The following is a 13,919-nucleotide window of genomic DNA, read 5'->3' on the forward strand; positions in this document are numbered from 1 at the left end:
CTACTGCACGGCAGCTGGATGCTGATACGGCTGCTCCGGCTGCTGCACGAAGGGAAGAAGAAATAGATTCAGCAAAACTATTTAGACCGCAACAAGATGCAGGCATCACAAGAGCATTTGTACCTCGAACAGTGCGTTAGTAAACATCTTTCTTTTTCTCCTTCTGACCCACATTTATAACACTTTGAAGACAGCATGCAGCTATCGACGCATGGACGCAGACGCAGCGCGCGTTTGTTTGCACATGACGTCATCAGCCAGGGAGGAACTTCAAATTCTCTCTGGGGACGGCGTCAGGGGTGCGTAGCGTTCTAGGTGAGTTCTATGGTTTTTGTCACGTGTGAAAAACTTTTGAACGTTTGTCTGGAAAATGGATGCCTTTGAGAATGCCTTACTTGAACGGCGCAATGCGCGATATCGGGAAATAAATTGCAGTGGCCGCGGTTTAGAATACACGGGTGTGAAGCTGTCACATAATTGATCAGTAGAATAATCGAACTTGCAAGCAATGTGACGACAAGAACTAATGCTGAATCTTCGAACTTGACTGTGCACAAACGTCATATGCTTCATTTGTACAGCCGGCGTCGGCTACCGCTTACCGTTCTATATGTCTGCAAGTTGGCTTCCTAACATAATGTATGAGGTTGGGAGAAACCAACTTTAAGGCACCACATGCGCTGTTCAGCTGAAACACAACATCCAAACACAGCAAAAGATTTTCCTGACCTCTATATCTGCTTAAAGGGGGGGAGGGGGGGGGGCAATACTCTGTTAACAGTGCTGGAAAAGACAACTGCGATAACTGGGAAATCACACAAAAAATCGACCATATGGCTCTGTTTGGGTTCATTTGCGTAGGAATATTTGGTGATGGGCAGTGCGCACACTGATTTTTCACCTAAGGAGGCGCAGCCTAGCTCATGCATTAGAGCTTGCAGTTAAATGATTTATTGATGCTTTGTCCACCTTCATTTGTTCCAAGTTTCGCTTTTTGGTCTTGCCTGGCAACTTTGGCCTGCTTATCAGCTACTATATTTATTATTAGGTCAAGCACCTAGCAGAATGGAGTCGGGTGAAGCGGTAACGGTCCAACCTGCCGTGTCTCTACATGGCTTCCAATTCCACACTCGCTGCCAGAAGATTGACTGGCGTAAGATAGGTAAGCACAACGCAAGCAGATTTGACATATTTTAAGTTGCGTGGTATTTGCGTTTGCAACGCGGACACTTGTAATGAGACACTGTGAATACATGTAAGCAAAAGTCAGCGGTACTTATGGCATAAAAAACAGGGAAAGGTAACAGAAGCGGAAACGGTATTATACCGGAAATATAGCATGTAACGGTAGCAGAAACGGATATTGCACACTTAGAATACCTGGAACAGAAACAGAAACAATAATTTACGCTAATAATTCGGGTACCGTAGGACCCGAATTATTGCAATTCTTTACGGTATCATGTAGATACATTTATGAAATAGACCTCAATGAGGCAAATTAAAATTAACTGAAGAAATAAAACTAAAATGAACTATCAAACTGGAGCACATAGGTAAGTAGTATACACTAAATAGAATAAGCATGGTTCTTATACGCCTATGGTGACTTGGAAGTTGCAAGCGTGAGTAACATTCCTGAAAACCACGTTCATATTAGCTGTTCACGGAAATTCCGTACCTATGTGTACTGTTTTGAATAAACGTTATCTCTTGTGTGCATGTGTCCCTGGAGTCCTCAAAATAGACTTCAGAACGTAGAGGGATTAAGTTTTGTCGTGGTCTCAAAGCTTTTTTTTTTTTAAGGAAAGAAAAGAAAGGAGGAAAACAAAAAGGGGGTGTGGCAGTACCGAAACGGAAACGTAATGGAAACTAAAGCAGCAATGGTGGTAACCGAAACTGAAACAGAAGCAAATAAGTGCCAGTAAACGGAGGTAGTAACAGAAACAAAAAAGATTCTGTTACCTTTCCCTGCTAAAAAAGCAAGATACGACGAGAAACTTTTTTGCTTCTTTTCAGTGATAATTTGTTATGACTCGAACCACCAGCTTTGTGCATGCACTCGACCTCAGTAGACTTCTAATGATAGTACTTGTTGTATCTTGTCCCAGGAGGCAACATTGACAAAATAAGGCAATTTGTAGATGGAGATTTGACTTGTACTAGAAGTAGTCTTGAAGTGCATGAAGTGCTCTTTGCTTCCCCCGTATACATAGTAGGGAATATATGAAAGCATATTGAAATGTCTCATTTTTTTTTTGCAGCTGCAGTGGACATTGACAAGGTAGCACGAGAAGTCGATGTAGAAACGCTGCAGGTTAACATCAACCACCTCACATACTGTGACATCGAAAATGAAGTGGTTAGTCTTCCTGTTCATTTGTCGTCATGTCATCCTTTATTTCAGGCACACTGCACTAGGTTCCAAAGCGTCATTCAAAGAAAGTTAATGCACTTGTTAGTTCTGGATTTACAGTGGTGGGGGCCTACCCTTATTACTGTCTATCATATGTTGATGTACGCAATAAATTGCTATATCGAGTACATGATTAATTATTAACTTGTTGTCAAAAATACTAATTTGTTTATTGCAACTTTTCCACCGAGTAGATAATTTTGCTGTCGAAAGATGTTCTACTAAAAAATCTGACCAGATATGAGTGATCTCTGTGAGAATCTAAAACTAAATTATCATTAATAAAAAAAAATGGACCTCGCAAATGTGGGGCCCCTTTTGAGGTGGGGCATACACCCCTACTCTCCATATGGAACCCTGTTTGAACTGTGCCAATGATTGTGAGGCTTTTGTGATGTGGTCTAGTGAATTCGATATGGCAGACGCGTCATCTACCCTTTAACAATATTTTTTGCCCTTCCGTTTTACAGACAGTGTGAAGTGCTTTCATTGTTAACAACTATTTCCCTTATGCAAAGTACCTCCCTACAAAAAGAAGTAAAAAAAAAAAAAAGAAACCCTAGAAGAGCCAAGTGTGTGCAGGAAAGCCTCCCACTCTTTACTCTTTCATAAATTGTATCACAGCCCTGCTCTCCAGTAATGCCCTCCCCAGGGACATATTTGGGAGCAAAAAAATTTGATTGATTGATTGACTGATTGTGATCTTTCAGGATGCCACGACCGTAGACCCGAATTTTATTAAGCTGTTCAAGCTGGCACAGCTCTCCATCGAGTTCCTAATTGTAAGTGCAAGGACATCCACTATATTTACGATGGTAACGGCAGCATTATCCTCCGTCGCCAGCACTCCCAGGATTCCCTGCTGCAGTCGCTGAGCGAGGCAGAAGAGCAACTGGTCGAGGTGAACAGGAGCCTGGAGGAGGAAAGGAAGTTCCGCATCTGTGACCGAGAATCCATTCGTCAGCTTCAGAGAGAAAACCGTAAGAGGAGACGCATCATTGAGAATCAGCAGCTGGAAATGCTTCACGGAGACAAGCTCGCGCGTTGTGGAGCCGTGAGTGTGGTTTTCACGTTTGAGTACTTGGCTGTAACGTTTCCAATTTTCAGAGATTATACTTCCTGACATTTTACGAGGTAGGACAAACGGTGGTTTATCTAGAATCGCAAGCACGGGGTGTTTGTAAAAAAAAAAGAAAATAATAAAGACAGTCAATATTGCAGTCATGTTGTAGCTGCTTTAAGCCTTATGTATCATTGCTGCCATGCAGCTAAAGCTGAAATGATGAAGGCCCCCCCCCTGCTCAAAATAGAAAAGACCGGTTTCTTGACCCCTCCAATTTCAATCACATACCACATTGTGGCACCTATCGTGTACATCATCTAGCAGGAACCTGTCTGAATGTCTGATGTGAATATAGTAGTCGAGTGCAACAATAAACCATGCAAAGCACATTTAGTGTTAACGACATGCAGTGCTTGTGACTATAATTCACTAGTAACGCGTAGTTGACCAGCCTCTTGCTAGACAAGAGGAGGAGGAAGAAGAAAATAGAGAGAGAGGGAGAAAAATGATAGCATTCGAATGTATCAATAACACTCAATTAGAGATATTCCAGAGTAGCACCTCGTTTAATTCTCCCCTCAAATTTGAGAAACACACTTAACTCGAAAAACGTCAGACCCTAAAGTTATTATTTGTTTATGTTACCGATTTGCTGTATTACAAACCGCATACTTTATATCGGGAAGAAAAATCTCTTTTTGAATTGCATTACGAAGCGAGGCAGTTTGTTAACCAGTGGTTCTCATCCCATATCTTTGCAGCCCTGCCCGTACTGTCGTAAGGTTTTCCTGAGTCTGCCCTATCTACAGGCTCATGTGGTGCGTAGGCACCCTGGCCAGACTGCACCTACGGAGGACATGACGCTGCACAGTTGGGGCGGGACTCCACCAAACAGGAGCACACCAGATCTTACCGACCTTCCGAAAGAGATACACGAGTTGCGGAACCTCTTGCGAGCCGAGAGATCTGAATTGCTCCGGCTGACGGCGCAGGTAGGTGCATTCTATCCAGCTGGCTCTAATAGATAGGCTATCTTAGACATGGATCTTATAAGTTCATGCATTTTAGATTTAAAAGTGTTAACCGAAAAGGTATAACATGCACATGGCAGTGTCTAGTGGTTCCAGTGTTGCGTTATAATATGAAGGAGCTCATTTAACTACAGTAAAAAAATCCTAGTAAGCGAAACTTCCTAATAAGCCCAACCTCCCTAGTAAGCCTAACGTCCTAATAAGCCTAACTTTGCTTTTAGACCCGTACAGCTGCAATCACTGACATTCTGAAGCTTCTAGTTTGACCCCTGGTACTCTCACTAGTTTTTTCTCCCCTTTCTTTTAGCTTTTTTTTTTTCAGCAAAAATGTCTAGATCATGCCTGTACTACTACCATTGCGTACATAAAGAGATCAGTTGGATCTGCGCGTTGAATTTCAGGAACAGTTTGGATAAGTTAGGGAACAATGTATATTACATAAATATATAAGAGTTGAAAACAGTATTAAAATACAATTCTCATTTTGGAGGTATTCTTCTTCCCCTTGAGCACTACGAGGGAATAAAACTGCCAGGAGTCAGAGCTGCATAAAGACTAGAAGCCCAGAGATTTCATACGATCATGTTTATGATCACTTCTATGATTGCACGATGCCTCTTGGCTTCTAGATCACAAAGGGTGACCACTAGAAAACCTGCTTGGATAGGCATAAAATCCTTTACAATTCCGACATTTATGACATAGGAACATGAATAGACCCTGAAGATTTCGGGTTTTATATTTTTCCAAATTCGGGGGGTAGAAATCGGGTCAATACATTGATGTAAAAAATTCATGCAAATTCGGGCAGAAAAACTTCCATCAGACTGAGTTCGGGGAGAAATCGGGCATTATTGTAGAATAAACGTTCACTGTACCGTTTATCCAGAGTGCCAGAAGTAAGGGGCAGTCGCATATTTTGCGAGAAACTAGTATGTCGATGCTTTGAGGTGCCTAGCCTAGGTGCAGTTTTTGCAGGTAGAATTCGGGGAAAAATCGGGTTTAACCCTAAAACATCAGGGTCTAAACACGAACCATCTATCTTTCAAACACAGCTGCAAAACCTTCCCCCGAAGACAGAAAGCACGCCCAACTGCGACCGAACATTTAATTACCGGGAGGTACGTGCACTGCACACGTCGCGCTACCTCGAGTTCGAGTAGCGGACCTACCCCCTTTTTTTTTTGCAGGATCCAGAAAAGGAGCAACTTCGATGTGAACTGGAACGGTTGAGGCAGAAATACAACGAACTGGCCCACAATGCGCAGCATTCGCCTTTCACCGCAACTGAGGGGGCTGTCCAGGATGTCAACTACTGCAGGCTCTCCTCGCCTGTGCTATGTGATAAAGAAGTCCAAACTGCACCGAACGCCATCAGCAATGGAATCTTGGAACAACGTCTTTCGCAGCAGCTCGAGTATCGGCTTTCGCAGCAACTTGAGCAGCAGAAAATGGAGATGACTCGATTCCTTACGAAGCAAGAACTTGCGTTCCAGGAAAGTGTGAACGCGCTCTCCAGGGACCTTGTGTGTCTCTCTAAGGTAAGGTGCTAAATGCTTGGTGCGCGTAATGCTTTATCACCCTATGGTGGGTGTACAGCTTGTAGACAGATGTAAAAAATGTCATGCATTATGTTTGTAGATACAGAACCTCTTTATAGTGATGTTAGTCCGAAAAAAAAAACTTCACTATACAGTGCGAATATCGGAGTTGTTCGAATTAAAATCTAATATCAATCACTCGAAGCCTTCGACTCATGATTCGAATATCCGATTCCGAATATTCGTCTATATTTGGCATATAGCGACGAGGAACATGGACAAAGACAGGACAGGAAAGTGCAACCCGTCCTGTTTTTGTCCTTGTTTCCTTGTCGCTATATGCCAGCTATGTACCAACCGACTCCATACATCCGTCATTCGTATACTCCCCGAATATGAACGATACCACCCTGAAGGTGGGCTTCACCTGATGCTTCCTTGCATGAGGTTGAATCCTGCTTTACGAAATTGCGAGTGCTGCAGGACCAACACGAGCGTACCCCGTTGTTGTTTAGCATAAGACAACGTTAGCCCTAGTCAATTGTGTATACTTCGCCTGAGGAAGGGGTGCTGTCCCTCCCACGTGCACTTTAGCGGTGCGAGCGAGAGACTTTGATTTGATGTCTGCGAAGTTGCCTTTAAAAAGCTAAGACTCTCGAATAATGCCTGCAGCCCAGGAACAAAAAAAGGGCCCCATTTAAAGTTTTCTCATTTGGTACGCGGGGACATTCAATCACTACTTGCAGACGACGGTGGTTCGTCTCCATGGCTACGACCACTGAAAACACATTTGTGATTGGCCACCCCCGTCGAAAACATGGCCCTGATTGGCTAACTCTTAGTAGTTACGTCACGGCGATGCGTAAGCAGGATTTCGTTACCTAGGTGGTGTTGACACTGGTCAAGAAGTGCGACAATGTGGAACGACCTCCCATCGGTCTCCTCGGACGATCTCCCAAGCTGATTGGGCATACCATTTGAGGAGACCAATCGGAGGCTGCTCTGCAGTGTTGCCCTTCTCGAGAAGGAGAGAAATGGGAAAGGTGCAAATCTTTGATTTGATGAAGAGGAATTTTTTCACTTTAGTGTCCCTTTAATGGGGTACATCACTTTCAGACGAGCATGAACCTGGAGCAAAAGCTGTCACAGCTGGAGTCCCCGGGCTCACCGGCACGCCTTCCTACTAGAGCCGTCAACAACCTTGCGCTTGGGGGCAACAAGAGTGTCCGTCTTGTTGCACCTGCCGCACCCGAACCAGCAACTCTGTCCTCTCATAGGTTCCCGCAGGTGCGCACATTCATTTGCGTGCATGTTATACCATACTTCTCTTTGCCACTTTATTGAATTTGTCATTGCTTTCCCGATACGTTTTGGCCGTGCTGTTCCACCCCGTTGTGAATGGAGAGGTCATGTGTTCATTATTTCTGCACCAGATTTATGCAGATCCTGCTGCTCTTTCTGACTAGCGTGAAATATTCAGTCAAACGTACTTAATTTCAGGGTACGGCATCGGGGCCAATGCCGGTGCCACGTCAAAGAGTTGTTTTCCATAGCAAATCTGTGAGGAAACCTTCCATGTTTGTGCCATCATATCAAGGTCAGTAATACTGCTTAGGCACTTGTTTATGTTAATATATCTAGGTTCAGCTCACCTCTTTTTCGTTTTCCAGATTCGAGCATGCATGTAAAAAATAACGTGTCGAAGGGAAGCTACGAAATCGGGTAAGCAGGTGACAGAAATCGTGATGTTATATACATCGGCTGGTGTGTTCTGTCGCTGTGTTTGCGGGCTTGATCGATTGATTGATTGATTTTATTTTTGTTGTGTGATGACTAGTAAAGGGCAACATTCAGCATTGTCTGCCTCTTACCCTCGAATGACTTTCCATCTGCTGTTGAAAATCACAGAGAGACGTTCAAATCTTTGAATCTCTACAGATAGAGCAATTTTACAATTTTATTTCTGTAAAGTTTTCATAAAGTTGGATTGGTTTTATGTATTTCAGTGCCTTGCTAACTTGAATACTGCATGGATTTTCAGATCTGTATCGTTTTTCAGAAAGAGAGAAACTTTATTTTGGGGGGCAAACTACAGTTGAAGTGACTGCTAATTACAGCCTTTACAGGCTGGGAATGCCAGGTTGTTCATATCAAAAATGCTCTCCTCTGTGCCTAACATGTATGTATTACGCATACGAAAAGAACTACATAACATACTCCAGATACTTTACCAACATTATTGTAAGAATAGCATCCAAGAGAACGCATGTTTTTTGAAAAACCACTTTTAAAAATCACGTCATAAAACGTGATTCCTAAAAACTGCCACTAGTTCGGAGGAACATTACATTGACTAACGCAGCAGTCTTCATTTAGCTGCACTGTGGATTTTAAAACGTTAGCTCTTCTTCTGCGCAACTGCTCTTAGTGGGCCCTTTTTTTTTGCTGCACCCATCTATACAATCATGATCTATACAACCGATTTATACAATCAATATACACAGATCTATTTGAACGTGTGCCCGTGAAAATCCAGATAGAAACGCAATCTCCGTCATTAGTTGCGACGTTCTCAAACGTTTGAATTCATCGCACCCGTCTCCTTATTTTCAGGCAGCCAACTCGGCAGTTTCTTTTTGACAATAAGACTATGAAAGAGCGAATGAAAAGTGCGGTGCGCAGCACGCCAAATTTAATCGATGCGCTCAAAGAGGAAATTATGGATCTCACCAAGAATAAGCTCTCTAGTATGGGCGTTAATTTGGTAAGCTCTCTCGTTGATTCTTCCACCTCTTGCATAAAAATGGGTTCTGCACATAATGACGCAGTAGGAAGGTGGGGTGGAGGTCGCACGTGAAACTATAGCCAGTTTCGGTTTCAGCTCACTTGCGTTGTAATTAAAAATTAAAACAATAAAAATAAAATAAATAAAAATAATGCAAAATTAAAATGATTAAAAATTGGAAAAAATTACGCTGGGTATTTCAATGCACATGCTTATTTTGAGATTTAAAAAAAAAACTGAATGGCTTTCGATGGTTCGAATCATACCACCGTGTGTGCTGTTTGAGGTTTTCCCTCGGTTTTCCGACAGGCTTTTTCAGACGAATGTTTGCACAGTTCCCCCTGAAGTCGGCCCAGGACGCATACTAATCCCCCCTTTCCCCCCACTCCTTCCTGCCGTCCTCTCTCCATCTGTCCACGTCTGTACGCCTCTCGTAGCTAGAGTTGCCTTGCGGCGTTAAACGTGGAATTTAAAAAATAAAAAGGCACCTGCACCGCTTTTATAGCTTTCTTATAAAAAATGTGTAAGTAATAAAAAAAAATCCCCCGTGGAATGTCGGATAGGAATGTGTTACGTGGATCAGATTGGCGTGCTTGAACTCAACTTGCTTTAATATTTGCAGGAAAATCCTGTTACCAACACGATATTCAGAGACTGCAGCCGTAAACTGAAAAGTGAACGCAGGCTTCTGGCAAAGGTATGCGAAAGGTGGTACACCCTACTTGATGAAAAAAAAAATTTTTCTTTTTTTTAAATTACACTTTTGCTGCAGCGAGACAAGCACTTCTTTGAGCTGCGTACTCGGGCCAGTCAAGAAGCGGAAAAAGCTGTAAATCAAATCATCACTGAGGGCTCCAGGAAGCCAGTTCTTAGATATGAGAGCAATCTCAGTCTGGGTAAGAGGAAATGTGCAATTTCTCGATAACATTGCATTGTTTTCCAATCGCGTGATTAACTGAGACTTCTGCATTCTTAGGAAGCGTGGAAGAGCCTGCAGAACCTGTTCCACTGCGTTGTGACACAAAGAACACCAGCGGAATGTCTAAGTAGGTCCACGTAAATTCGTGTGAGGTAGTGCTTTACAGATAGAGAGCTGTACACATAGATAAGGCCCTGCATGACCCGCGGATAATCTGCGCGCTCTTGGGGGTCCGAGTCACATTTTCGAGCGGGTTCCAAAAGTCCAGTGACATCATGCAGCGGATGTAGAAAAAATGTTACCTGGAAATCTAAGTGGAATATTTGGATTCATGAGATACAGTATTTATACAGCCTATTCCTCATGAGTAAGGTTCAAAGTTCTAAGAAGTTTGCTTTCATACAGACGCCATACATCATTTTAGAATGTTTTTCATGAAAATTTACATCTTACTATCTTACCATCTAAAAACTTAACTATCTTAACTACCTAAAACTTACCATCTCTTTACAGCAACAAAATTTACTATTCTGGTTGCCACGATTTACCATCTTTCACTGTCCCTGTCTCGTTACAGCATATCTACGACGAGTTCGGACGACGAGAAAGACAGTGCCGCTGAAACGAACCGCGTCGATGCCGATTCCTCGCGGATGTACTCAGTACGTTACAACGGCAGAGAGGCTGGGACGACGTCGCCAGAAATTACCAAACCTCTAATATCAAGGTACGGGACCTTTTCTGGTCTTCTCTATTGTAAGGTACCTTAGAGCTAAGCCCCCTCCCGACTCTCGAGTGCCCAACCTGTAAGCTGTTCTGGAGCTGCCCCTGGGTATAACACACTGTTGGAACACACTTGCGTAGCATAAATCTAATTTCTCCAGCAACTTTTAATTCCAAAGATGTAAGTACACAAAATTCAGGCATACAGTCGTCGATTGATTTTTTTCGGATTTTAAAGAGCCACAAAATCGGTCCAAATTATCGAGCAGTCCGAATTTTTAGACAAAGCCTTAAATCTGCAATGTTTCAAAAAAAGCTTCGTCTCAAACAGAGGGAAAACACACGCGCTACGAAGCTTGGCCTTCGTGCACATGCGCCGGGTTGCCCCCCCCCCCCCCCCCCCCTTTCTTTGCCCCCATCTTGGTACGCCCGTGCTCAGGACTCTAGTATTGGAAGTTACAGTAGAAATGGTGTCCGCAGTGACGATGATGAAGACTGCAAAGCTCCGGAAGAAACCAGGATCAACCGAGCGCCGTCTTCTAGGGGCCCCCGAGAAAAATTTGAGGCCAAGTCCAGGCCCCCGACACGTATCTCAGATCTGGTGCAGTCGATTGAATCTCAACTGCTCAAGCGTACTTCGAGGCCCCCAAAAGGCTCCGTCGACCTCGTGGAATTCAAGGAGGTACGTGATACAACGTTAAACAGTAACGGCGAATTCGACTGTTCGATCTGGAGCGAGCACTCGAGTCTGCTACGGGGCAGTAAAATCCGACAGGGAGCTACCAAATTCATCAACGAAAAATAACCATCCTCCAGGCAAAAGCCTGGCATAAGTTGTCGACTCGAACGCTTGCAAAATCCGGAACTGACGGCAGTGATTCGTTGGAGTTCCAGCCAAATCCGAGCTTTCTTGGGAGGGCCTGTTGACCTCAGATGACAAGCAAAACGTATGAAACTAATCTGAATTGACAAGTGAGACATGTCTCCTCAACAACGAAGCCAAAAAAGAAAAAAAGAAAAGCAACTTCACATTGACCAGTCGAATTCGCCATAAATTACGACGTGCACCTCCAGTGAACATAGTTTGAACTTTTCCACATTTCATTACTCATAGTGAATTCTCCTGACCGTTTTCTCAGATCGTGCTTGCATTGTTGCGAGATGCTTCTTAGCAATAGAAGCATTTACTCTGTCGTTAAGTGGTGCTGGTTGTGCTAAAGATTCAAACAAGCAGCACAAATTGCAGTTAGCAGTAGCTTGTTAGCCTCTGATGAAGTGACATAGATGCAGGCAACCACTAGATGGACAACACATAAACAACACAACACACAACTGACACACAATGGACAGAACACACAATGGACAACACAATAAAAGATGGACAACAATAACGGTTGATTGCCGGCTTGAGCTGGTTCTGCGTCATCCATCTTTTCTTTACCCACACTTCACGGACATATCATCATGCACTTACTACTTTAAATCATTGTCACCACAATATGTATTAGTGCAGTTGATTTGTGCCACAATGAAAGAACAGTTTATTAATTTATTGTAACACGCTAGCCCAAAAAAGCCAAACCACTCGACGTTGCTCTACAAGCCACTGGTCGTCTCAGGGTGGCGTCAACCTGACCTACTCTGATGAGGTTATCAGGAGTGTAAGGTACTTGAGTCGCATGCAGCTCAAACACCTCTTGCACACACTACAGGCCAGCCAGGCCCATTCTCCTTGCATGATGTGAACCTACATGTGATGTGATACACACGCGAATGAACACATGATATTAGTTGTACAATCCACCACCACCACCCTTCGAGACCTTAACCAGATACCCTGATCAAAAGTAGCTTTCACCATAGCCATTACCAGCATCGCTAGCTTAGTCACTTTGTCACCGGTCATCACCAGAGGTCCTAGCTGAACACGAAAAAAAGTATATATATATATATATATAAACTTTATTTTAATGATGATGATTGGGGCGATACTCTACCCATTGAGTCACCTGACATTCAAATTCTATACTGAAATACTATTGGAAATTGCATTTTTGTGTGTGTTTCGCGACAAACGAAATCCTAGCCTCCCCAGCCATCACACTTAGTTGTCAGTGTGATCTTGTCCTGTCTTACTATATAGCAACACATTTCTACACATAAAGGTATTACGTGACTGCTGCTACAAGGTCAGAGGTCACTGTTCGGCATACCGATTTCAGATTTCATGTGGGATGGGGGAGAAAGGGGGAAAGACAAGCTGCACATACTGCAAAAGTCCCCTACCACACTCATAGCCTGCATGTTTGTGCATTCCAAGCAGCACAAAGCCCACGCAATGCCAGGCATTTTCCGCCCCCCCCCCCTTCCCAAAATTTCTAAGATTGTCCAATATGACTACCAATACATATACACCCATAAATATATACCTCCATCCCAGAAGCTTGTCACCCCCCAATGTGTCGATTTCCGGAGAAAGTACTGCGTAACGTATTGTCAGAAAAATAAGACGAGTGTGCCAATGACTCGAACAAAGCAACTGTCATGGACAAGGTCGGAACCAAATTGGGGTTTCAGTAGTCTCTCCCAAATGTTTCGGGGGTCTCCTTTATTTAATATACTGTGTCTTATTTATGTTTGAGCAGAGGATTCAAAATGTGGTCTTATGCAGACATACAAATTTGCAAGGTTAATTGGCTTTCTCTGAATACATTGGACTCTTGCGGCTAAGATTGATGTCCAGGCCTTGCGGAAGGCAAGGGTGTGCGCCTGAACCATATTGTCGAGCAGCCTCCGCATGGACGAATCTGTTGGGGTTTCACAGATTGTTTCACAGATTGTTTCACAGATTGTTTCACAGTTGTGGGTGGCACGGGGACTGTACTAGCTGGTTGACGGATGGAGTATTCTCTCTCTCTACCATAAATCCCTTCTCTCTCACCAGGCTGGCCCCAAGAGCTTGCACGCGGGTGACCAACACAGTCTTCATCCCTTGTGAGTCATTGCGCACTGCGAAATATAGAGGGGCTTCAATGTGCAGAAGTGATGTGCAAGTTTTCCGTGTCTTTTTCAGAATAAAGAAGGATGACGTTCCCGTAACTCCTTCACCCGGTAATGAACGTAGCCTCGTTGCATTGTCGCACGTTGATGCCGTGTGTTGAAATCTTGAACGTCCGATTCTCACAGGTGGGGCAACGAAAGACAGGGCCTCTCTTTCGCAAAATTACAGCGATGATGATGATGCTGAAAGCCTGGACGAAGTGAACTAGGACAGGAAGGTGAAGATCTCACACTTATGCCTTACACATTTTACCAACTTATTTATTTATTGCCAAATTATTTATTGACCAAAAAATAAAATATCCGCTTTGGACAAAAATAGTGTCCGCACATTACCACGTCACTCATCGTTGAAATGACAGAGTGCAAAACAACAGTGAA

The 13,919-nt window shown here is 43.5% G+C and overlaps 1 protein-coding gene across 2 annotated transcripts; it reads left to right on the forward strand.

Annotated features, from left to right (window-relative positions):
- Positions 1-43: 43 nt before the first annotated feature.
- LOC135370164 (cilium assembly protein DZIP1-like) lies at positions 44-13,873 on the forward strand. 2 transcript variants are annotated; one of them, XM_064603864.1, is made up of 21 exons: positions 44-102; positions 191-315; positions 1,049-1,162; positions 2,265-2,362; positions 3,127-3,198; positions 3,261-3,470; positions 4,289-4,471; positions 5,566-5,631; positions 5,701-6,051; positions 7,168-7,338; positions 7,552-7,648; positions 7,722-7,773; positions 8,665-8,815; positions 9,459-9,533; positions 9,609-9,732; positions 9,813-9,882; positions 10,333-10,482; positions 10,959-11,160; positions 13,423-13,472; positions 13,552-13,589; positions 13,665-13,873. In XM_064603864.1, the coding sequence occupies exons 3-21, from the start codon at positions 1,066-1,068 to the stop codon at positions 13,745-13,747; spliced, it is 2,340 nt and encodes a 779-aa protein (XP_064459934.1). In that variant the 5' UTR covers positions 44-102; positions 191-315; positions 1,049-1,065; the 3' UTR covers positions 13,748-13,873. The 2 variants fall into 2 exon arrangements, with proteins under 2 accessions (XP_064459934.1, XP_064459933.1); XM_064603863.1 differs by lacking the exon at positions 44-102 and having other exon boundaries at positions 208-315; positions 4,241-4,471.
- The last annotated feature ends 46 nt before the right edge of the window (positions 13,874-13,919 follow it).

The sequence above is a fragment of the Ornithodoros turicata genome, chromosome 10 (genome assembly GCF_037126465.1).
Source record: "Ornithodoros turicata isolate Travis chromosome 10, ASM3712646v1, whole genome shotgun sequence".
NCBI lineage: Eukaryota > Metazoa > Arthropoda > Arachnida > Ixodida > Argasidae > Ornithodoros > Ornithodoros turicata.